At 44.2% G+C, this 22,818-nt stretch overlaps 1 protein-coding gene across 1 annotated transcript in view; it reads left to right on the top strand.

Moving 5' to 3' along the window:
* RAB12 (RAB12, member RAS oncogene family) overlaps positions 1-22,818 on the top strand; it is a 33,617-nt gene that overhangs the window by 7,548 nt on the left and 3,251 nt on the right. The window contains exons 3-6 of the mRNA XM_015422150.1: positions 8,077-8,137; positions 14,432-14,570; positions 18,921-19,010; positions 21,627-21,731. Of these exons, the coding sequence (XP_015277636.1) occupies positions 8,077-8,137; positions 14,432-14,570; positions 18,921-19,010; positions 21,627-21,731 (395 nt within the window). The remainder of the gene's footprint in view (positions 1-8,076; positions 8,138-14,431; positions 14,571-18,920; positions 19,011-21,626; positions 21,732-22,818) is intronic.

Genomic DNA, 22,818 nt, shown 5'->3' with positions numbered 1-22,818 from the left:
TTTGATTTGGCAACCCTAGTGCACCCACACTTTTTCAAATATTTGAAAAAGCGTGCATGCTTACGAAAGCTCATACCTTGAATAAACCCTTGTTTGTCTTAAAGGTGCCACTGGACTCTAAATTTGTTCTACTGCTTCAGACCCCCTGGATCTAAAATTAACCATAAAGGTAAAGGTTCTAAGCCAGTCGAATCCGACTCTAGGGTTGCGGTGCTCATCTCCGTTTCAAAGCCGAAGAGCCAGCGCTGTCCGAAGACGTTTCCGTGGTCATGTGGCCGGCATGACTAAACACCAAGGCGCACGGAACGCTGTTACCTTCCCACCGAAGTGGTACCTATTTATCTACTTGCAATTTCTTGCTTTCGAACGGCTAGGTTGGCAGGAGCTGGAACTAGAGACGAGAGCTCACTCCGCCATGCGGCACACTCGGGTCTTGAACTGCGGAACTACTGACCTTCCACAGCCTGCAGTTCAGCGTCTTAACACTCGAGCCACCGCAGCTCCAAAATTAACCATACTCATGCTGAAATGAATGATTTTGAAATATGCGAAAAAAGAGATTTTCCTAGCTCCTAGGAAGGCAAAGCACTTCAAAGACCAGAGGCCGCAGCAAGAAGGGCCCTAATTTGTGTTCGTTAGATAAACGTCCAGGAAGTTCAGAGTGAAATTGGTGAGCCTGAGAGACAGATGCCTGCCCAAATAACTCAGAGAGGATCTTAACCTCTTTCCCCCGTCAGAGAAACACTCCACCCAGGGCATCACAACAAGCTCTTTGCCAGTTCGCATTTGGAATCTAAGCTGCATAGAGACAGATAGTGGAGCGTGCGAGCGATACTCACAGGAAACATGCCGGTTTATCTCAGTTTATTGAAAGGCCCCTTGTTAAGTGTATATTGGCACTGTGGGGAGAAGAGGTGGCGCATGACTGAGCTGTGGAGAAATAGCAGTTCATGTGCGAGATGATAAAATGAAAAATGAGCTACCGGGTGGAGCAAAGTATAATAAATAGATGGGTGTCTATTACAGCTGTCAAGCTGTAAACAGCTGAAACGATAATCAGAAGCAGCAAAAAGGCAGTTCTGATTCTGTCTTCAGTCCTTGGCGTTAGTAGACGGACCAAAGAGCTGTGTGGCACGTGAAGGTCATCAAGTGTTCTTCAGCAGTGTGGCAAATAAATAAAGCTATAAGACCCCATAGGTTTTCTTCTGTAAGCATCTGTGGTCCAAGAGAGTCATTGTAAACATCTGTGGTCACATTGGTGTGACGGCTCTCATGCGAACGTATTTCCAAAAGCAACCGAACCCCATGATAGTGAATAATTTTCAACAGCTGCTTATTTTTATTTATTAAAACATTTATATCCTGCCTTTCCTTGTCGTTCAAGGCCGCTTATAATTTATATATTTATTTTTTAAAATGAATTAGGCCGCCCTTTCCTGCAAACAGGGCTCAGGGTGGCTTGCATCAGTAAAAATGCAACAATACAACAATAATACTTAAAACGGTATTAAAATTCGACAATCACAATAAAACAGTACGATCCAAGATGGAAACTAATTTCTAATACCTGCTTGCCCCCCAAGGTTAAGTAAAATACAGAAGCAGAATGGGGGCGGGTGTGTGTGTGCGTCAGGCTGTCGCTGTCCACAACCAAATGCCCAGTGGAGCATCACTGCCTTGCAAGCCCTGTGGAATAGTAACAGATCCCATAGGGTGTGGATGTCCTCGAGCAGAGAGTTCCACCAGGTATGGGCCAGGGGGGAAAGTGTTACAACAACAGTTAAAATATTGTCAGTTCAAAAACCCTGGGACGACATCGCTGGAAGAACGTGGTGATGATTTTACCGTCCACTGCGACACCTTGGAACTTAGGATAATGCATGACTAAGAAACTTGTATTCAGTTCAAAAGTGCTGATAAATAACTGAGACTTAACCAGATTTTGGTGACAAGTAGACTCTTCGCTCTTCCTTTCAGAGGAGGGTATTCCTCTTCGCAGTTACTTAGTTCAGATCATAACATACAACGAAATAATTTTTGGTAAAGTTTTAAGTTTTATCAGGTTTGTTATGTAATTTAGATTCTAATATTTAAACTTTATTTGGACAACACAGATTAATGTGGGAAAGATCTATGTCAGGGCTTTTTTAAAAAAATGATTTTCATACCTATAATCACCACTTGAAAAGTTGCTGTGTAACTGACATTTAAAAGCAGTGTTATGGCCATGTGCTTTCATTGATTTAATCACTAAAGCTTTGGCTGGCTAATGATGGCGGCCAGTTTCAATTGATCTATGAGTGAAGGGCAGACTTGATTTTTACGTGCTGCTTTGGTATTGCTCTAAGAGGGAGGGAAGAGAAAAACATTAAAGATCACATTGCGTTCGAACAGCAAATACTGGCTATTCTGTTAACATTTTGGTTACCTTGACATTCTCAGAACAAAGATTTTATATGCAAATCTATTCAGATTTCACTAATATGCAAAACATTTACTATACAGATATTCCATCCAACCCCATTCATGCTTTCTAAAAATACCTTATTTAAGGTAATATCCTCTAGATTTTGAAAATTAATCTCCCTCCCCCCAAAAGATCAATTACTAATCAGTGATGTTCATAGCCTATGCTGGAGCATTTCATTGTACCTAGAAGATTTTTTGAAGCCTGTGCACTTCCTGGCCTACACAGGATCCCCTCTCCAAGTCTGTGGCAGTGCTTCCAAGACTGTTGGTTTACACCGGGGTGGCCAAATGTGCTTAATGTAAGAGCCACACAGAATATATGTCAGATGGTTGAGAGCCATAAGATATGAACAAACATTAAACATACGTTTTTACTGGAAAATAGGCAGATTTGCTTTTTATTAACATTAAATGAGACTGCCAAAAATAAAAACAAAAGGAGTAAAAACAGATATTGATAATGATATTTATAGGTTTGCTAATGATATTTATTTGTCAGAGAGAGAGAGAGAGAGAGAGAGAGAGAGAGAGAGAGAGAGAGAGAGAGGTGGAATAAAAGAAAGAGGTGGAAAGAGCGAAAGAGAAAGAAAGCAAATAGATGGGGGAGGGAGGGGGAAGGAAGGGAGAAAGAGAAAAAGAAAAAGAAAGGTGGAAAAGCAAAAAGATGGGGAGGGAGGAAGGGGGAAAGATAGAAAGAGAGAGAGAGAAAACAAAGCAAATAGATGGGGGAGGAAGGAAGAAAGAGAAAGAAAGAAAGAAAAAGAAAGAAAGGAAAGGAAACAAGCAAATAGATGGGGAGGGAGGGGAAGGAAAGACGGAAGGAAGAGAGAAAGAATGAAAGAGGTGGAAAGAAAGGAGAGAGAAACAGAAACAAAGAAAACAGATGGGGGAAGGAGAGGTGGAAAGAAATGAACTTTAAATGTGTTCTCCATGCCCCCCATGCTGGGTGACTTGGCTTGGAGAAGGGATTTAGAGAGACAAATACCTTCTCCAAGCCGGCCAGCAGGGGGGAGGGGCTTTGAGAATGCCTCCCATTCAGTTCCCCAGCCTCCCAGCTGGGAGCCACAGAATATGTGTGAAAGAGTCGCATGTGGTTCCCGAACCACAGTTTGGCCATCCCTGGTTTACACTGACCTGTAGAACACTTGACTTTAAAAGCCCTTCACAATCTGGAATCCATATATCTGAAGGACCATCTCTCCTGGTGCAAAGTTTCAGTGAGCCAGCTATAACAGCTCTTACATACCATCACCTCAGATAGGAGGGCTGTGGTCCTTCACATAATGTCCTTCAGATACGAGCTTTCGTAGTTCTGATTCCGGTTCTCTGAAATGGCCTTTCTGAGGAGGTGGGGTGAATGTTGATATTCAGAAGATGCTGCAGAACACCTCTCTTTGAGAGGGCTTTTTTTTTTTTGCTGACTGGATGTCATGAGGGTCACGTCCAAGTTGGGGTTGGGTAGGTACAAGCTCCGTGCAACTGGGCATGGTGTGATCTGCACCTTATGATCCCCAGATGCCTTTGACCCATGCACGTGAGGGAGCTCTCAGTGCTTCTATGCAGCTTGTGTTCCTCCTGGCTTCAGTGGGACCTTCTCTGCTCTAACTGTTGTGTCACCTGAGATGGGGATGGGTGGTGGGGAATGTCCCATCCAGGCCAAGTGAGGAATGGGCTGCAGAGAGGTAATAAACCTTGAGGTCTTTCAGACCCATTTGAGAAGCAACAACCATTGAGGGTAAGGCCCTCAGCTGCCAGGTGCAGTCCCCCCCACCCCGGGGAGGAGGGGCAGCCTTTCAGCTGAGTCCATGGGCTATGCTCACCCAGCACTTCAGCTAGCACTACTAGGAGCCCCACGTGTCTCGTGGGAGGAGGGCTTCTTCTGCAAGACATCTGGGTCTCCTAGGAAAATCAACTCAGGGGCTGCAGTTGCCAGAGTGAGTGCTTTGGGTGCCGTTGAGGGGAATTGGTGCCTCTCAGCTTACAGGATATAGGTATATCTATACAAGGTATAGATAGGGGCTCTGGGGCAAGTGATGCTCTGTCTTCTTGGTGCTTGGGGGGGTCAACAGTGGGAGGGCTTCTAATGTCCTGGCCCCACTGGTGGACCTCCTGATGGCACCTGGTATTTTTGGCCACTGTGTGACAGAGTGTTGGACTGGATGGGCCTTTGGCCTGATCCAACATTGGCGTCTCTTATGTTCTTATGTTATGTTCTTATGTAGGAAGGGTGGGGAACACATTATGGTTGCAAACTGGAGTGTCATGGCATGCCTCCATGGGTTTCATGTGGCACCTATGTTCATGTGTGGGCTAGATGGACCAGTTCTTGACCTAACCACATACATAGAAATAGTTCTGTCCCCCTTTTTCAGCCTTGTGGTTCTAAGATTGTGAAATATAATTCTTAAAATTCAGCCTTGCTAGGGATGTAAAATTCCGGAAATTTTGAAGCTCAGAAAAAAACCCATTTCCCCCCCCAGTTTTTTCCAGAAAAAACAGAAATTTTCGGAAAAATTGAAAAAAAATTGCTACATTAGCACTTCTTTTTTCTTTTCCAGATTGAAAGTCATTCTGTTACTTTAGGAACATAAAATATGACTATGGACATTTTTACTTGGCATGAAATTATCACAACTAGCATATTAAAAATATAGTGTATCCAAACAGTTATTTCAAACAGAATTTTGAAATAATTCCCACATGCAAAAACAAAACTGAAACCTTTTTATTGTCTTCTGACAATAGCACCTCCTAAAGGAGGAAATGCATCTTGTTCTTGCATTAGAGAGTTTAGTTTGTAACCTAGGACTTGCTTGTCCTCAGTGCACAGAAATTAGATCAATCTGATACCATATATATATATTTTAGAAATGATTTGGAAAATATTTGAACACCTTGTCTTAAAATATTTTATTCATCATGTTAAAATAAAACGTTCCATAATCAATTTTTTTTCTTTTCTTTTCTCAATGTTTGCCAATTTTTCAGAAAAAAACAAAAAAGGCTTCCGGAAAAAAAAGGAAAAAACCCGGCCCCCCCCCCCCCCGCATTTTTCCGGTTTTTTCCCGGGCCTTCACATCTCTAAGCCTTGCACATAACCACCTTGCCCTTTAATTAATTCACCTAAGCATCCCATTCCTTCTCCTACCACATTGTTTTCCTCAGTCCCAGAAGAACACATAAAAGGTACATTAAAAAAAGCAGAAACTAGCCCCCATGATGATGGTGCTGAACCTGGCTTTTCCCCCCATCTCTCTCCTGTGCGGTGTTGGTGGGGGGGAACAGGAAGAGGGAGGGTACTCCCTTTGAAACGGAGCATTGCAGTGGACCATTCTGGAAGCAGCATATTTCTCCTTTCCACTTCCTGCTCTAGGAAGAAATCTGGCATGCAGTCTCTAAAAGGAACACATCTATAGGTACCATGTGCAGATGTTCCTCTCCCCCTTTCAGAAGAGGGCGGAAGCAGTCCAAAGCATTGCTTTGCAAATGACAGAGCATCTGATCGGGTCACAGACAATGTTTATCAAAATACATCAGTACAAAATTATCAGGACTCAGAGAGTTACTACAGGCGTGCCCAAGGCTTATGATCACCAGTGTTCCCTCAAAGCTGGGTGAGTGTGAGCTAGCTCACAGTTTTTTAGCCTCCGGCTCACACATTTTTGTCCTAGCTCAGGAAGGATGGCTCCAAACTAACTTATGCAGTAGCCAAATCACTCATGCACAGCTTTAATGCCAGTAGCTCACAAAGTAGAATTTTTGCTCACAAGACTCTACAGCTTAGAGGGAACATTGATGCGCGCCCAGTGGGACTTTGGATGCTGAGGACATCTTGGAACTCTCCTTGATTTCAAGAGTGGTTTGTTGCATAAGATGGGTAAGGGTAAGCGATTCTGTAAGTGTGTGCAGGTGTTTAGGGGGCACGCTTGGATGCAAAATCTTCTGTGCGTCCTTTTATACGCCACTGTATTGTCTCTGTGTGTGTATGATGTGTTCTTATGTTGTCAACGGATTGTGTTTCCCGTCAGTCGTTCTTACTTTCAGATATTCTCTAGTAGTAAGCGGAAGATAATGCTCCATGTTTCTCCATAGAAGGCTAAAGGCTGTTTCCACTTCTACTTAATCCCAGTTATATTTTTATGAGAAATATTAACATGTTTAATATTTTGTGGTACTTTAAATGCTCAGAAAATGTCCATTTTTAATGGAAGCGTTTTTATATATGCTTCAAAAGAAGCTACGCTCCATAGAAGCCGTTGTAGACCCTTCCTCAAGATGATTATAGGTGACTAACCATAATTGAACAAAATGCTTTTTTTTAATTATTGAAGCTTATATACATAATCTTACATTAAATCATTGTACAATCATTTTACCCCCTCCCCCCTCCCTCCTTATAGTATCTTCATATTTTTAACCATGTGCACAGATTCTTCATTCGTATTTGGATATTTGGATTGGCTTCTCCCCTTTCCACCCATTCCTTATATCCTACCCATTTATTCATAATCTTTTGACATTTCTCCTCCCATGTCTCTTCAGTAATTATCTGTGCAAATATATCTGATTGTATGCGTTCCAAAGACATAATTATTCCATTTTTCCATTGTCCATTTGTGCCTATCCCTCCATCCCAATGCTATTACAGCCATCCCGGCTAAAACCATAATTTTATATAACTCCCGTTTATTTCTTTCCACTTTTCTATTTCCCAATATTCCAGAAATAGGCAAGTCCCTATTAATCTCTATATTAACTTGAAATAAATCAAAGATAACCCTTACAATTTTTTGCCAAAATTCCTTAACCACTTTGCATTCCCACCACATATGGGCATATAGACCTACTTCTTGGCCACAGTGCCAAGACTTTGGATTCATTCCTTTAATCATATACGTTATCTGAGCCGGAGTTCTATACCACTTCCATATAAATTTCCTCACCAATTCTTTATCTCTATCTATTTTAATTTGATTTATACCCTTCATTATTTCTTGAATCACTTCCTAATTGAACAAAATGCTTAATACTGATTAGAAAGTGTCCGGGGACCTAAAGCTTGACTTCTCTGAGTTTGCCTTTTCTTCTCACTTCAGATCACACTGATGCAAATGGAGACAGCGTGGGCAGGGTTGTCTTTAAAAAATTAAGTTTGAAAGTTCTTATCAAACCTCTGAAGGCACTTTTGTTAATCACTTAAATTAAAAAGATATATATATCTTTATGCTTATTCAAAACATTTTCCATGACAGTGCTTTATGACTCTAATGTATTATCAACAAGAGGTAGGGCATTGTATGCAGAGAGTCTCCGGTTCAGTTTCTGGCATCTTTGGCCAAAAAGATCAGGGAGTAGGTGATGTGAAAGACCTCTGCCTGAGACTGGAGATGTGCTGTTGGAAATACTGGCTCAGACCAGTGGTTTGACTCGGTGTAAAGCAGTTTCAGGTGTACGCATTTTGATAAGTGCTTATTCTTTATGATGGCTCAAAAACGTCATGGAGTTCCCCCTGTTTAAGTTGTTCCATATGAACAGGTCAAGAAAATTAAATCATGTCCCTATTTCCTTGGCTGCTTATTACTCTTCTTTTGTTTGCTGTATTTATAGGTGTTGATTTTAAAATCAAAAAGGTAGAGCTAAGAGGAAAGAAAATTAGATTACAAATCTGGTAAGTAAAAAACAAATGCAACCCGCAGATTAAAAAAAATTTTTGTGGTGTTCTAGCATGGTTTCAATATTTTTGTCTAATCTCCGTGATTGTTATAAACTGATTTAGTTCTTACCCACTTGCTGTTTCCCTTCCCTCATGCATCTCTAGAAATAGGCAACTAATTTTTAGGTACGTGGTTACATGGGAAATGACCAGCCAAGTGACGTAGTTTCTGTATTTTAATGACTTCAGAGCTCTAGCAGCAGCACTGAAAAGAAGTACTCTTCTTTCTGAAAGGATAGAAGTTTAGATTGTTTGTGAACACTGGTACAAATCACAATAAAATATTTTTCTAACATGACAGTTAAGAAAGGTATGTAGGCCAATCTGACCATTAGCTGTCTATACAGTAAATGATTCTCCTTCCACACACCACATTGTAGCACATTTTAAAATCAGCATGAAACTGTAAAGTCAAAAAGTGTTAAGGTTTGGAGAAGCCCCTGCTTAAATATTTGATGCTGACACCCATGAAAATCATGAAAACAGCAATTTGTACTGCTTTATACGTTGTTAATGTAGTGTGGAAAAATAACACGCACATGAAAATAGGAGGACCACATATTGTTTTATGGACAACAATAGTTCATAAACCTTTTTTGGGATTCTAATCTTGCTGTAGCAGAAGCTTGATGCCAGTTGCTGTTGTGAGAGCTACAAATTGGCTGTGTTAACACAATTCTAACCCTCTATTGGCTGTACTGCAGTGCATTAATATAGTTTTCATGCATAATGGGCGTTAGAGCTAACTGCTAGATATACTTAACTGCCTTTAGGGGTAAAGAGCAAAGTTTGGTGTTGGTTTGAATGACACCACTGGAGTGCTCTGATTAAACTTAACTTTTGCATAGATGCGGTGAATTCAGTCTACTAACTCCTCTTGGCAGGTCACCATCAACTCTGTTTGTCGCACCATGTGTTTGTCTTGCTTCCATCTGAGTTAATTGCTGTTGCATCTTTCGTGTCATCCGTTACCTAATACTTGAAAGTTACTGGCATGACTTCATTCCACATCTGTGTCCCCATCTGGAATCCTGTGGCCACAGGGTTGGTACTTGAGCCAGAGTGATGGTTAGCCAGGGCCCACTGAAGCTGATACGAGGTAATGTAGATTTTTTTCAATGTGCCAATGTCTTTGGATGTAAAATGATTTGTCATGATGCGTTGAAACCTAATGCTCACAAAACCCAGCAGTTAAAAAGGCAACCATGACTTGCTGGTCAGTTAAGTCACCCCCATTGGTTTAGGTGCATGAAACTGGGCACACGAAGGCCTTCCTTGAAACTGTTTCTTCTTCATAATGGCACCTGTGTAGAGTTTTAAAACTTTCAGAAGGATATTGAACGTCCGTGTTGCTTGTTCAGCTGGAAGTTTAAAACTGTATTGTGAATGAAGTTCATCAAGAAAGAGCTTGTACGTTCTCGGTCTGCAAACAAGCTTAGATGTGGGGCGTTCGCCCCAGTCAGGAGTTCCTCCTACACTCTGATGTACTCTGGTATGCAAGGGCAGCCCTGTTCATATTAGTGGAGGAAGCAGAGCGATGTATACAAGTGATTCTTCTCTCTCCGTTGGAATGAATGGGACCGCCCCTGTCGTGGAGATCTTCAGGTGTGCATCTGGACTCATATAGAAATACGAACGTGAAATCATCTATTCAAGATCATTTCAGAGATCTTTTGTAATTTGTGCTACTATGAATTAAAGTGTACTGTTGTTCGCTAGTGAACAAACATAGCTGGAGATTTTTCTCCTGAAGTTTATTTAAAATGTTTTGTCTATTTCATTTCAGTACAAAGTAAATAGTCACAACCAACTCTTCCCCAAGCCCTCCTGGAATTATTGAACTGCTTTCAATCTGTCAGTTATTGCATAGATTTTCTGAGAGCTAATTTCAGCCGTTGTGATTATGCAGAAGTTGCAAGGGAATCCATGCTGACAATTTGGCAAGAGCTGCTGCTCACATCCTAGTTCCTACAGAAACAAACCTGGTTAACTTGCGTTTTTGAAAATTTCCAAGCTGTTTGGCAGTACCCAGGGAATCATTTGGAAAGGCAAAGAAGTATTTTTCTCAGAAGCCAACTGACCAAACTAATTGCCCTGTCAAAATATCATACCATTGGTATTTTCACATACAGACCATCTTTGTGTGGGAAACAGTGTGCAAACTGCATGTAGATCATCAGACTGGGGTTTTATTGCACACACATTTTATTTTTCTTCACTCACGTCAGACACTGTTGCCTTTGAAGTGGCCTCTCATTTTTAGCTAGATTATTGCACGGTGTTCCTTTTCCGCCTTCCCTCTTCTGTTGCCACCTTATGCTTGTCATGGAGTCTGGAGTTCCAATGTTTGTGTTTGCATTCCAAGCATGCCTACGTATTTAAGCCTCCTGAAAGGTTGCTGGATTGGAGACGTTAATTTCCCATTTAACTTCTCCAGGGTTTACCTAGGAGTTTTGAGTATTCAGCAAGCACGGCAGGGGATGTTCTTCATACTTGAAATTTTAGTGCTGGTGTGCATGTTTCCTATTCCCATTAGAAGAACTCGAGTGTTTTTGATCATTCTTTCAATATTTTGTCAAGGAAATTGTGCACAAAAAGGTTAATGATTACTGAGTGACAGAGAGAGACCTTTTTTTTTACAGTCCATATAAATCCAAATTAAAGATGAAATAAAAATAGCTGGTTGTTGTTGTTTTTTAAAATGTAGGTACACAGACGCACTATTCCTGTCCAGAGCATACAGTGGGTAGAATATTTAATGTGAGAGTGTCTTTGCATACTGTAAGAATTACATGCAGGGCTATTTTTGGGCAGGAACGCACAGGAACGGAGTTCCGGCTGGCTTCAGAGTTGGCCACACCCACTACAGCCAAAACCTCTGCGTGCCTGGCTACAGAGAGAAGGCCTGGAGAGTGACTCTGAGACAGGGGCCCTGGAAGGATCGAGGAGGCATTTGAATGTCTTCCTGTGCCTTCCCCGGCCTGTCCAAGGGCCGGCTTGCCCGGGCTCCCCGCAGCCATGGGGCACCCGAGCTAGCCAAGGGAAGACCGTTTAAACCGTTCCCCCTCCCCTCCAAGGGCTGGCTTGCCTGGGTTCCCCACAGCCGCGGGACTTGTGAGCAAAAATTCTACCTTGTGAGCTGCTGGCATTAAAGTTGTGAGTGAGCCATTTGGCTGCTGCATAAAATAGTTTGCTCTGGAGCCCTCCTTCCTGAGCTAAGACAAAAATGTGTGAGCCGGAGGCTAAAAAACTGTGAGCTAGCTCACACCAACTCAGCTTAGAGGGAACACTGATTACATGTATATAAATTACACTTCTAAGCTACTAGACACCTTAGCCACTTTATGACCCTTAGCCACAGACTAGACTTTAAAGGCAACAAAGAGACACACAAAATACTGTCCCCCACTGATCTTAAAATTTTTTGGCTTGTTGGGCAGGTACTTTGTTTTTGAATCTCAAACTGTAAAGCGAAACCAACAACAACGAAAAACAATGTTTCAGTAAAGAAGAGGAGGAGATTGGATTTATACTCCGCCCTTCACTACACAAGGGAGTCTCAGAGCGGCTTACAAACTCCTTTCCCTTCCCCTCCCCACAACAGACACCCTGTGAGGTAGGTGGGGCTGAGAGAGCTCTGGCAGAACCTGCTCTTTTTCAAGGACAGCTCTGACAGAACTACGGCTTGCCCAAGGTCATCCAGCAGGTGCAAGTGGAGGAGTGGGGAATCAAACCCGGCTCTCCCAGATTAGAGTCCGCGCACTTAACCACTACACCAAACTGGCTCTTGTAATAAAGGAATAGTCATAGTTCTTCTGCCTAGAAATGGAATGCCAAAATGGAATGAGAGCTGGTGTAGCGGTTAAGAGCGGCAGGACTCCTCCCCCACAGGCAGCCAGCTGGGTGACCTTGGGTCAGTCACAGCTCTCTCAGAGCTCTCTCAGACCCACCTACCTCACAGGGTGTCTGTTGTGTGGAGGGGAAGGGAAGGCGATTGTAAGCTGCTCCGAGACTCCTTCGGGCAGTGAAGGGTGGGGTTGAGGGAGGGGGAGGCATCCTTGTGCCTTCCTATGCAGAGCTGTGTCATGTCCGTCAGGACTGTGTGTCAGGTCCCCACTTCAGTGGTTCCTGAGCTCCCAGTGTGATAGAAATGTGGGTGTTGTTTTAAGATAAAAGTGGAGGGCTAGCTTTTACATACGAGATTTTCTTAAGAAGGAAAAGTTTTTGCTCTTGTCTGGCGTGCGCATTGGGTAGCGGCAAACAGGCGTCCCCGGAGGTTCCAACTTCAGGTAAATTTTGTGGTACAGCCCTCCCAGAGCTGTAACTCTTCAGAATGCTAGGAGGGAATTGCAGGAATTGTGCCCAAATGTCCCTCGAAGTGGGCAAATTAACAAGCTGGGCTGGATCCGAACCTCCCATTTCCATTATTGGCAAGACACTTCCCCTGGCACAGGAGGGACTGGGTCTGTCTTTGCCAGTCTCCTTCCCCCGCGGAGCCCCATGTCAAACCAGCACTGTTCCTGAGGCTCCTCTGAGACCCCGGGATGGCCTTTGCAGTGGGCAGAGCATCAGTCCAAGCTGCATTCCTTTTGGCGAGTGGGGCTCTGAGAAGGACTTTACCCTTCGGACTTGAAGTAGCCAAAGGGGCACTTTCACACATGCTAAATAACGCAGTTTCAGTCCACTTCAGCGACCGTCTGCAAGTGGATTTTGCCATTTCACCTCGTAAAATCCAGTTGAAAAGTGCATCGAAAGTGGATTTAAAGTGTGTTATTTAGCGAAAGAACTCTCACTTTCCATATGCAAGGTTGACTTGCATCCAGGGAGTTCTTGTGGAAGAGTTATCAGTAGCTTATATGTTGTAGCGCTGTCAGCAGAAAATGCAAGGACTTGTGGAGTCTTTTCAGTCTCCCCCCCCCCCAAGAGGAATTCAGGATAGAGTTGTGAACAGAAAGCTTTTATCTATGCATGGTGTGGCTAGGCGAAAATGACTGTTGCTTGTGTATTCCGTAGGGTACCTTTTACAGGAATATAACATTTTTGAAACTTTTCTCTACTAGCAGGTCCGTTAAAAAAAAAAAATTAAAGATGTCTGTTCTTCGATGTGTTCACAGGGAAGCCCTGTGAGCAAATGGAACTGGTCTAGTCAAGTCCTGTTTGCGATCTTGTGTCATCAAGAGCATGTAAAAAATGGAAGTAATATTTACTGGCTGCCATACCTCAATGGGAACCTCTTGTTCCGAGTTGTTCTGTTTACCTTTCCTGCTGCTTATGCAGTACAGCGAAGCACCTAACATGGCAAGATTTATAGCATAGTGTGTGTATGGCTTGTAATGCAGAGCTTCATTGTATTGTGACAGTTCGTTTGTTTATAGTTTCAATTTATAGACTGCCCTACCACCGAATACACACGGTTCAGGGTGGTGAACGACATGATGATAAACGCATTCATAAATAATCCACAGGTACTTTGTTATGTGTGATTTGATCAGCAGGTTCACATTAATTATAGAAGACGTGGTCTCTGACAATCACAGCAAATATTACTTCCAGCATATATTCCAGCAAATATTACTTCCAGCATATATTCCAGCAAATATTACTTCCAGCATATATTCCAGCAAATATTACTTCCAGCATATATTCCAGCAAATATTACTTCCAGCATAAATAATAAAAGAATTTAAATAATCCACAGGTATTTTGTTATGTGTGATTTGATCAGCAGGTTCACATTAATTATAGACGTCGTGGTCTCTGACAATCACAGCAAATATTACTTCCAGCATTGTCTCCTGCCTTGATCCAAACAATGGGTTCTGACTTTTTCTTAGATCCTTTTGGGTGGAAATAATAGAATCATAGAGTTGGAAGGGACCACCAGGGTCATCTAGTCCAACCCTCTGCACAATGCAGAAAATTCACAAATACCTCCCCCTAACGTGTTCCTAATAAGAGGTTGTGTCCCTGGATGACAAGCTGGTACTTTAATACAATTGCTAAAAATGTATGCAGCGGAGAAGGAAGCATTGCTGTCTTTCGTGCACATAGACTTTTTGTTTTTTTACATCCCACCCCATGACTTCATCTACTTGCTTCAGACGGACACCATGCACAACTGTTACATGGGCTAGTTAACTATGGAAAGATACTCATTTAACAAATGGACTTTCTTCCTGTAGAAATGTGTGATGCTTTGTAAACTGGAAAAAAAAAGTACTTGTGCCAACCTGTGCTGCTGCTTCTTAGGGACACAGCAGGTCAGGAGAGATTCAACAGCATTACCTCAGCTTATTACAGAAGTGCCAAGGGAATTATATTGGTGTACGATATCACAAAGAAGGAGACGTTCGATGATTTGCCGAAGTGGATGAAAATGATCGATAAGGTAAGCTTCGCTGTCTCTGAAAATCAGCGGCGTTGATTTTGATACGTGCCCTGGGTGTAATGGCAAATTGCATTGTGGCAGCATAGACCTGGAGACCGCGATGTGGCCCCTTCTGCAGGCACTGAGGGCTCAGTCGGATGTGACTCTATCTCTGGGTATCATTTTGTGCGTCAGTTCATAGCAGACTAATGGCAACCCCACAGGAATTTCAAGACAAGAGATTTTCAGAGCTGGTTTGCTATTGCCCGCCTCTGCCTAGTGACCCTGGACTTCCTTAGTGGTTGCCAAATGTTCCCTCTAAGCTGTGGAGTCTTGTGAGCAAAACTTCTACTTTGTGAGCTACTGGCTTTAAAGTTGTGAGCAAACGATTTGGCTACTGCATAAATTAGTTTGCTGTGGAGCCCTCCTTCCTGAGCTGAGACAAAAATGTGTGAGTCCGGAGGCTAGAGAACTGTGAGCTAGCTCACACTAACTCAGCTTAGAGGGAACACTGGTGGTCGCCCATCCAATTACTAGCCAGACCCGACCCTGCTTCGCTTCACGATTTGACGGGGTTGGGCTAGCTTGGGTTATATAGGTCAGGGCCCAGGTATCATGTGCGCGTCAAGTGCTGTCAAGTTATAGCCGCCTTATGGTGACCCCAGCAGGGAGCATTCAAGGCAGTTGAGAAGCAGATGTGGTTTGCCATTGCCCTCGTCTGCAGAGTCTTCCTTGGTAGTCTCCCTTCCGAGTGCCAACTAGGACTGGCCCTGCTTAGCTTCCAAGATCGGGCTAGATTGGACCATCGAGGTCCAATCACTTGATCCTTATGTTATACATGTAAAATTAGGGAGGTTTCAGCCATGCGGCCTACTACTTAGGTGCTGCTATTGACTTCCCAATCACAGACGTTAAATAGATTGCCCAGATGGAATCTTTAGTTCTGGATGCTGTTTCGTGACTGCAGGCGAGGGGTGGTATCTTTTCCCCCTGGTCTTTTTTTTTTTAAAAAAAAGGTTTGTGTGCTGAGATGTGTGGCCACCAGGTATCTTCATAATTTGCATGGGCTTCACTCCTGTGAAAGGCTTGCTGGGTGAAGATGTTTCCCTCTGTACCCATTTAAGGAGGGAATATATTTTTGCCTGCTGTTGCGTCTTTTATGTTCCAGTGATAACCAGGGCTATTTTTGGGCAGGAACGCACAGGAACGGAGTTCCGGCTGGCTCCCAAGTTGGCCACACCCAGCAGGAACTCGTTAGCATAATAGGCCACACCCAAGAGCAGAAACTTATTAGGATTGGCTACATTAGGGGTGTGTGGCCTAACATGCAAAGGAGTTCCTGCTACAAAAAAGCCCTGGGTTTTGACAACAAACAAGGTAAGCAGAATAAGAAGCAAAAGGTGGGTGTGGCTGGATGACCACACGTCTGGTAACATGGGGGTGTGGCCTATAATGCCAATGAGCTGTGCTGTCAGGGGTGTGGCCTAATATGCTAATAAGTTTCTGCTGTTGGGTGTGGCCAATTATGCTAATGAGTTCCTGCTGGGCTTTTTCCACAAAAAAAGCCCTGATAATGACATTTCACACTCCCAGCCTAAAACAGCCTGTTGCAGGCTGGACTGGCACTGTGAAATCTCTACCAGTTGAATGTCAGCCTGCAGAAACCATGCGTGTGGCCATGCTTTAACAGGACCCAGAAGCATAGGTGATATCCAGGCTTCTGTTTTCCTGCTCTCACGAGGGGTGGGGACTCTTTCCAGCAATGAAACCTATCCTGCAGCTGTTGTGTCAATTAATGGAACATACTATGTTTCATGGGGGGGGGAGTTGGTGGATTGGCTGCCAGAGAAATTCCCGCGCTGTGAGATGGGATGTTGTCCCCTTGTGCTACATAATGTAAATAGGTTGGCTGAAAATAATGTTAACGGGGAACTGAAAGATTGCATCAATGGATGCTCTGGGCTACAGTCAGTAGGATCAGGTGGCGTGAATGCATGAGACACATGGGCAATGCTCCCTGTAAGCTGTGGAGTCCTGTGAACAAAAAATCTACTTTGTGAGCTACTAGCATTGAAGTTGTGAGCGAGTGATTTGGCTACTGCATAAATTAGTTTGCTCTGGAGCCCTCCTTCCTGAGCTAAGACAAAAATGAGTGAGCCGGAGGCTAAAAAACTGTGAGCTAGCTCACACTAACTCAGCTTAGAGGGAACACTGCACACAGGAAATGGGAAATTGCACATCTGCATAGGGATCCAAAACAACACATGCTGTCTCAGCCACACATGCAGGACGCCTATGGTGACTGTGTGTATACGGAGGCAACCTTCTCATCTTTTTGCACCTTGAGTGTGACCTCTAAAGTAGCTATCATTTATTTATTTATTATTTCAATTTATATCCCGCCTTGCCACAGGACTGGCTCAAGGCGGCTAACAACATTATAACACTAAAACAATAAATACATTAAAATACACTATTTAATAATACAACTACCTAAACAATTAACAGGGCTAGTGATGGTAGTGATGATGATGGCGGCGTACAGTATACAGACAGAGGCATTAACCAACCGGTGTCTCGTGCGGGCTGAGATGTATTCCGGCGGTATATTCGCCAGTGGCCCATTCATCAGCGGCGGCTCCTAGTCGAAGGCCTGGTGGAAGAGCTCCGTTTTGCAGGCCCTGCAGAACTGTAGAAGGTCCCACAGGACCCTGATGTTATCCGGGAGCTCATTCCACCAGCATGGAGCCGCCGCTGAAAAGGCCCTGGCCCTGGTAGCGGCCAACTTGACGTCTCTCGGGCCAGGAAGAGTCAGGTGGTTCTGTGTTCCTGACATCAGCGCTCTTTGGGGCACATATGGGGAAAAGGCGGTCCCTCAAGTCGGCAGGTTCCTGACCATGTAGGGCTTTAAAGGTCAAAACCAGCACCTTGAAACGGATCCGGTATGCTATTGGCAGCCAGTGCAGTGCCTTCATATTTAGGTTATAGTGCTTTAGTTCAGTGCAGCACCGCACCCATACACTTTCTGCACTGGCAGGTTTCAGCTCACGAGAGACATCTGGCTGGTCACCTGCATGTTTCTTTTTTTTCATAGTAGCTTCTTCAGAATTTCCTCTGTGTGCCCACTTGACACGTCGTGCGGAGTTGGAATGTTGAACAGGAGTCAGGGTACTCTGGGTGGCTTGGCTCGGCTTGGCTGTTCCAATCTGATATTTTTCTTAAAGAACCATTTTCCTTATCAGTGTATGCCATGTTATTTGGCCACCGACCTGTTCCTAAATAGCGAGCGGTCAACCACTGCTAATTACCCGACTTGGCCGTACTGTCTTCAGTGACATCAGTAGAAACATAAAGCATTTTGGATGCCTGGCTACGCAAATAGGGGTGCATATTCCATTCTAATGTCATCTTTCGAAACATCATTGTGACACTTGTTATAAAGGGGTGCATGAACCAGCAGATCTCAAATGAAAGCAAGCTTCTGAGCAGTACTGCTAGAGTCGTGGTCCTCAGCCCATGGGTTGTGGGCTTCCACCTGCTAAGCCAGAAGCCCTATGCGGGTACTTTATGCCATTTTTTAGAATGCCTAAAGCAGGGGTGTCGAACTCATTTGTTATGAGGGCCGGATCTGATGTAAATGAGGCCTTGTCGGGCCGGGCCGTGTGTGTCATAAAATGTAATGCCAGGTAGCGGAGATATAAACTTTATAAAGGACACAAACACAAAAGGTTTTTTTTTAACTTAAAATAAAAACATGCTTAAAACATTAGCACTCCTGCAATATTTTGTTTATTTAACAGTGTCTGGTAACTGACACCTCTTGCTCTGAATTATTGCATCAAAATGTCTGTGCTGTTGCAACCTTGAGTATGCTGTTCAGGTGTGCATCTGTAAGCTGCAAACCTATGATGATGCAGCAGCAGCAGAGCTGGAAGAAGTAGCAGAAGACAGCCAGTTCCACTGTGGGCCTGATAAAAGCCCTTCAGGGGCCTGATCCGGCCCCTGGGCCGCATGTTTGTCACCCCTGGCCTAAAGGGCCAGGCGGTCTCCTGTCCTACCTGTCTGCAGGTAGCTGAGAGGATTAGCAAGACAGCAAGGCGGAGGGTGGGTCTCCTGCTGCTCAGCTTATGTTTCTTGTGGAAAGGGGGAGGGGGAATCCTGTTCAGTGACCTTGGTGCTGCTTGCGAACCATTGGATACAAGCCATTAATTCATGGCCATGTATCTAGTTCAGCACCCTAAAGCATTTAGGAGTGCAGTGGGTGGGTAAGTTCTTCATGTTGACCAAGCTGAAGTTCTAGAGGCTAGCATTCTAATCTTATGATTTGGACCATTTTGTTTTTCTCCCCCACCCACCCCGCCCCCACCCCAGTACGCCTCGGAAGATGCAGAGCTGCTACTGGTTGGGAATAAGTTAGATTGTGAAGCGGACAGAGAGATCAGTCGGCAACAGGGAGAAAAAGTAAGTGTAGGTAAAACCAAATTAATGTTCATTGATTCGGGGAGGTTGTGCCTTACGGAAGCACGAAGGACGCAGAAACTCAGTATAGTTTATATAATATATTGATTTTGATCTGAATTCTAACATTAATTTTTCATGCCTTAGAAACTGATTGGTTTATGTTATACATTTCTTAAAACGGAGAACAAGAAAAACCGTGAAAAAGTGACGCTTAATATATGTCTTTAAAGAATCATAAAAAAGTGAACAAAAATAATAATATACATAATCATAGAAAAATATATTGACGGTGATCTCCGGAATGTCTTTTTTTTTTTTCTGGAGAAGTCAACTGTTACTATACATTTCTTAAAACCAGATATATGTCTCAATGTTTTATACCGATTTATACAATGTTTAATTTAACCTGTGCCAGCAACATAAGAAGAGCTCTGCTGGATCAGACCAATGGTCCATCTAGTCCAGCATCCTGTCTCGCACAGTGGCCAATCAGTTCCTCTGGAGGGCCAACAACAGGGCATAGAGACCGAGGCCTTCCCCTGGTAAGAATATCAGAAGAGCCCCGCTGGATGAGACCAATGGTGCATCTAGTCCAGCATCCTGTCTCACACAGTGGGCAACCAGTTCCTCTGGAGGGCCAACAACAGGGCATAGAGGCCAAGGCCTTCCCCTGATAAGAACATAAGAACAGCTCTGCTGGATCAGACCAATGGTCCATCTAGTCCAGCATCCTGTCTCGCACAGTGGGCAACCAGTTCCGCTGGAGGGCCAACAACAGGGCACAGAGGCCAAGGCCTTCCCCTGATAAGAACATAAGAACAGCTCTGCTGGATCAGACCAATGGTCCATCCTGTCTCGCACAGTGGGCAACCAGTTCCTCTGGAGGGCCCACAACAGGGCACAGAGTCCCAGGCCTTTCCCTGATAAGAACATAAGAAGAGCTCTGCTGTATCAGACCAGTGGTCCATCTAGTCCAGCATCCTGTCTCACACAGTGGCCAACCAGTTCCTCTAGAGGGCCAACAACAGGGCATAGGGGTCGAGGCCGTCCCCTGATGTTGCCTCCTAGTGATTGCATTCAGATTTTAAAACTCTCTAACACATATGGATGGGAAGACCTATCCTCTATGACCCCAGCTTCTGTTACCCTGCCATTCAACCTTCCACAAGGCTCAGGTTGGCTTACAAGAGAATTCTAGCTGGGATAGTGCTGATGAACTGTTCATGTGAACGGCCCTTTCCTAGCGAGAGAGAGACTGTGCTGTTGCTGTTTGTGAGACACTGTGATGGCTCTAAAAAGCATTGGCATGGTCCTGTAGGCACAGCCCTTGCATGGTGGCAGAGGGTCATGTGAACAGCACCTCCATGTGAATATGGATGAGGCAGGCACACCAGATGGCCTGGCCACTCTTGGAGGCACTTGTTTGGGGACCACCAGATGTATGAACTAGCATCTAAAAGTAAAATTAAGCATCTTTCTAACGGCATGGGCACAGCTAAGATGCTTGTACTTTTTCGTGTTGCTCTTTTTAACCTGGAAAGAGGAGATAGAGTGTTTTTCGGTCTTGGTTCCACAACCATTGGCAGATTTCAGCCCCACCTACATCACAGGGTGTCTCTTGTGGGGAGGGGAAGGCAAAGGAATTTGTAAGCCGCTCTGAGACTCCTTTGGGTAGTGACGGGCAGGGTATAAATCCAACCTCCTCTTTCTCCTCTTCTTCATTGTTGGGAGCAAAAAAGTATGCTCTCTTCTTTCAGAAGTTCCAGCATTGAACAGGTTTATAAACAGACAGCTTGAATACTTTTTGCCAATGACTTTGAGTGCAGCACAATACATTCTAGTTTTATTGTAAAAATTTAAGGCTCTGAATGATGGAATAAATAACTCCAGAGACTCATGAAATCAAGTCTTTGGTGGTGAAAAGTGCCAGCAAGTCACCGCTGACTTCTAGTTAACTCTGTAGGGTTTTCAAGGCAAGAGATGTTCAGAGGTGGTCTCTCATCCCAATACTAACCAAGGCTGACCCTGCTTAGCTTCTGAGATCTGAAGAGACCAGGCCAGCCTGGGCCATCCAGGTCAGGGCAAATCAAGGCTTTAAGTAAAGGTAAAGGTCTCCCTTGCTCGAAAGCCAGTCAAATCCGACTCTAGGGTTGCAGTGCTCATCTCCGTTTCCAAGCCGAAGAGCCAGCGCTGTCCGAAGAAGTTTCCGTGGTCACGTGGCTGGCATGACTAGACACCGAGGCGCACGGAACGCTGTTCCCTTCCCACCGAAGTGGTACCTATTTATCTACTTGCAATTTCTTGCTTTCGAACTGCTAGGTTGGCAGGAGCTGGGACTAGAGACGGGAGCTCACTTCTAAGATCTGAAGAGACAGGGCTAGCCTGGGCCATCCAGGTCAGGGCAAATCCAGGCTTTACAGGTCGTGAAATAACACAATTTACATGTAATGCTATTATTAGTCAACTGTTGCTTAATTTAGTCCACAATGTGTAAGGCACGTAACCTGAAGACGATACATATTTTTACACGGAACTAAAAACTATGGACCAAATTAGACTCCCATTAATTCAGAACAACAAAAAAGTCATTCTTGATTTTTCTTTCCCCCCCGTCAGTTTGCACAGCAGATAACCGGGATGCGATTTTGCGAAGCCAGTGCCAAGGACAATTTTAACGTGGATGAAATATTTCTGAAGCTGGTTGATGACATCCTAAAAAAGGTAAACTGCTTTGATATACTACTAGCCGATGAGATTTCAGGTTTGGCCGCTTCAAGGCAATGTTGCTCGCCGCCACCGCCTGCTACAGTGGACCCTTGCCGTTCTTAATTCATGGTTCCATTTCGTCACAATTGGTGGCCCTAAACACATGACGTGGCTCCACGCTGGCTCCTTTGCAAGGACGCCTGGCTGATCAGCACTGCGCCTCCACAAGGAGGGAAATGTACACACGGAGTGAGTTGCACATTGGCTGCTTTTTGCCTCCGGGTCAAGCAACTTGGCTATGGTGACTGGCTGTGGCATCATCATGTGACTTGTCCAGGCTGGGCAGATGAGGTGATTATCTCTACTGTGGTGCTGTAGTCAAGCTTGGCACCATGTGTGAGACCCCCAGCGGGGGACATAGAGGGGCTTCTGTGGGGCAGCTTTGACCTCCCCGTCTGCCCCTGAAGTCGACAGATTCCCCCCGCCTCCCAGATTTCCCCATTTGCAGTGATCCTGGGGACAGAAGCCCTGCAAACGATGCGAGTCGACTGTACAATGGAATTTTTTGTTTCTGGTTCTTCCGTTACGTGAATATAGCCTTCTGAACGACTTCCACTTCTTCTGACCAAATGGGTTATATATGTTTTGTTGTTGAAGCAGGGTACTTTAAATCCCACTTTGCATGGAAACAACCTACCTGCGGTAGCTGTGAATGACTCCGGCTTCAGGACGGATAGGAGGAGCCATAGGAATTGCAAACCGCTGTTTGCTGTGAGATACAATGACAAAAATCCCATGCAACCAGTATTATGCATTTATTTATTAAAACATTGATAGCCTGCCTTTCCTCTTGGTTCGAGGCGGCTTACGATAATAGTTAAAATATCCCCAGCTAAAACCGAAGATAAAATAGCAAGCCCTCTCCCCCTCCCTTTAAAAGATGCCTGCCATTTAAACGCCCTCAAAAACCTTAGAAGAAGAAGAAGAAGAAGAAGAAGAAGAAGAAGAAGAAGAAGAAGAGATTGGATTTATACCCCGCCCTTCACTCGGAGTCTTAGAGCGGCTTACAAACTCCTTTCCCTTCCCCTCCCCACAACAGACA

This window comes from Gekko japonicus, unplaced genomic scaffold (assembly GCF_001447785.1).
Source record: "Gekko japonicus isolate JY-2015 unplaced genomic scaffold, Gekko_japonicus_V1.1 scaffold330, whole genome shotgun sequence".
Classification (NCBI taxonomy): Eukaryota; Metazoa; Chordata; class Lepidosauria; order Squamata; family Gekkonidae; genus Gekko; species Gekko japonicus.
The sequence above is the reverse complement of the archived record's forward strand: the minus strand, read 5'-3'. Positions and strand labels throughout refer to the sequence as shown.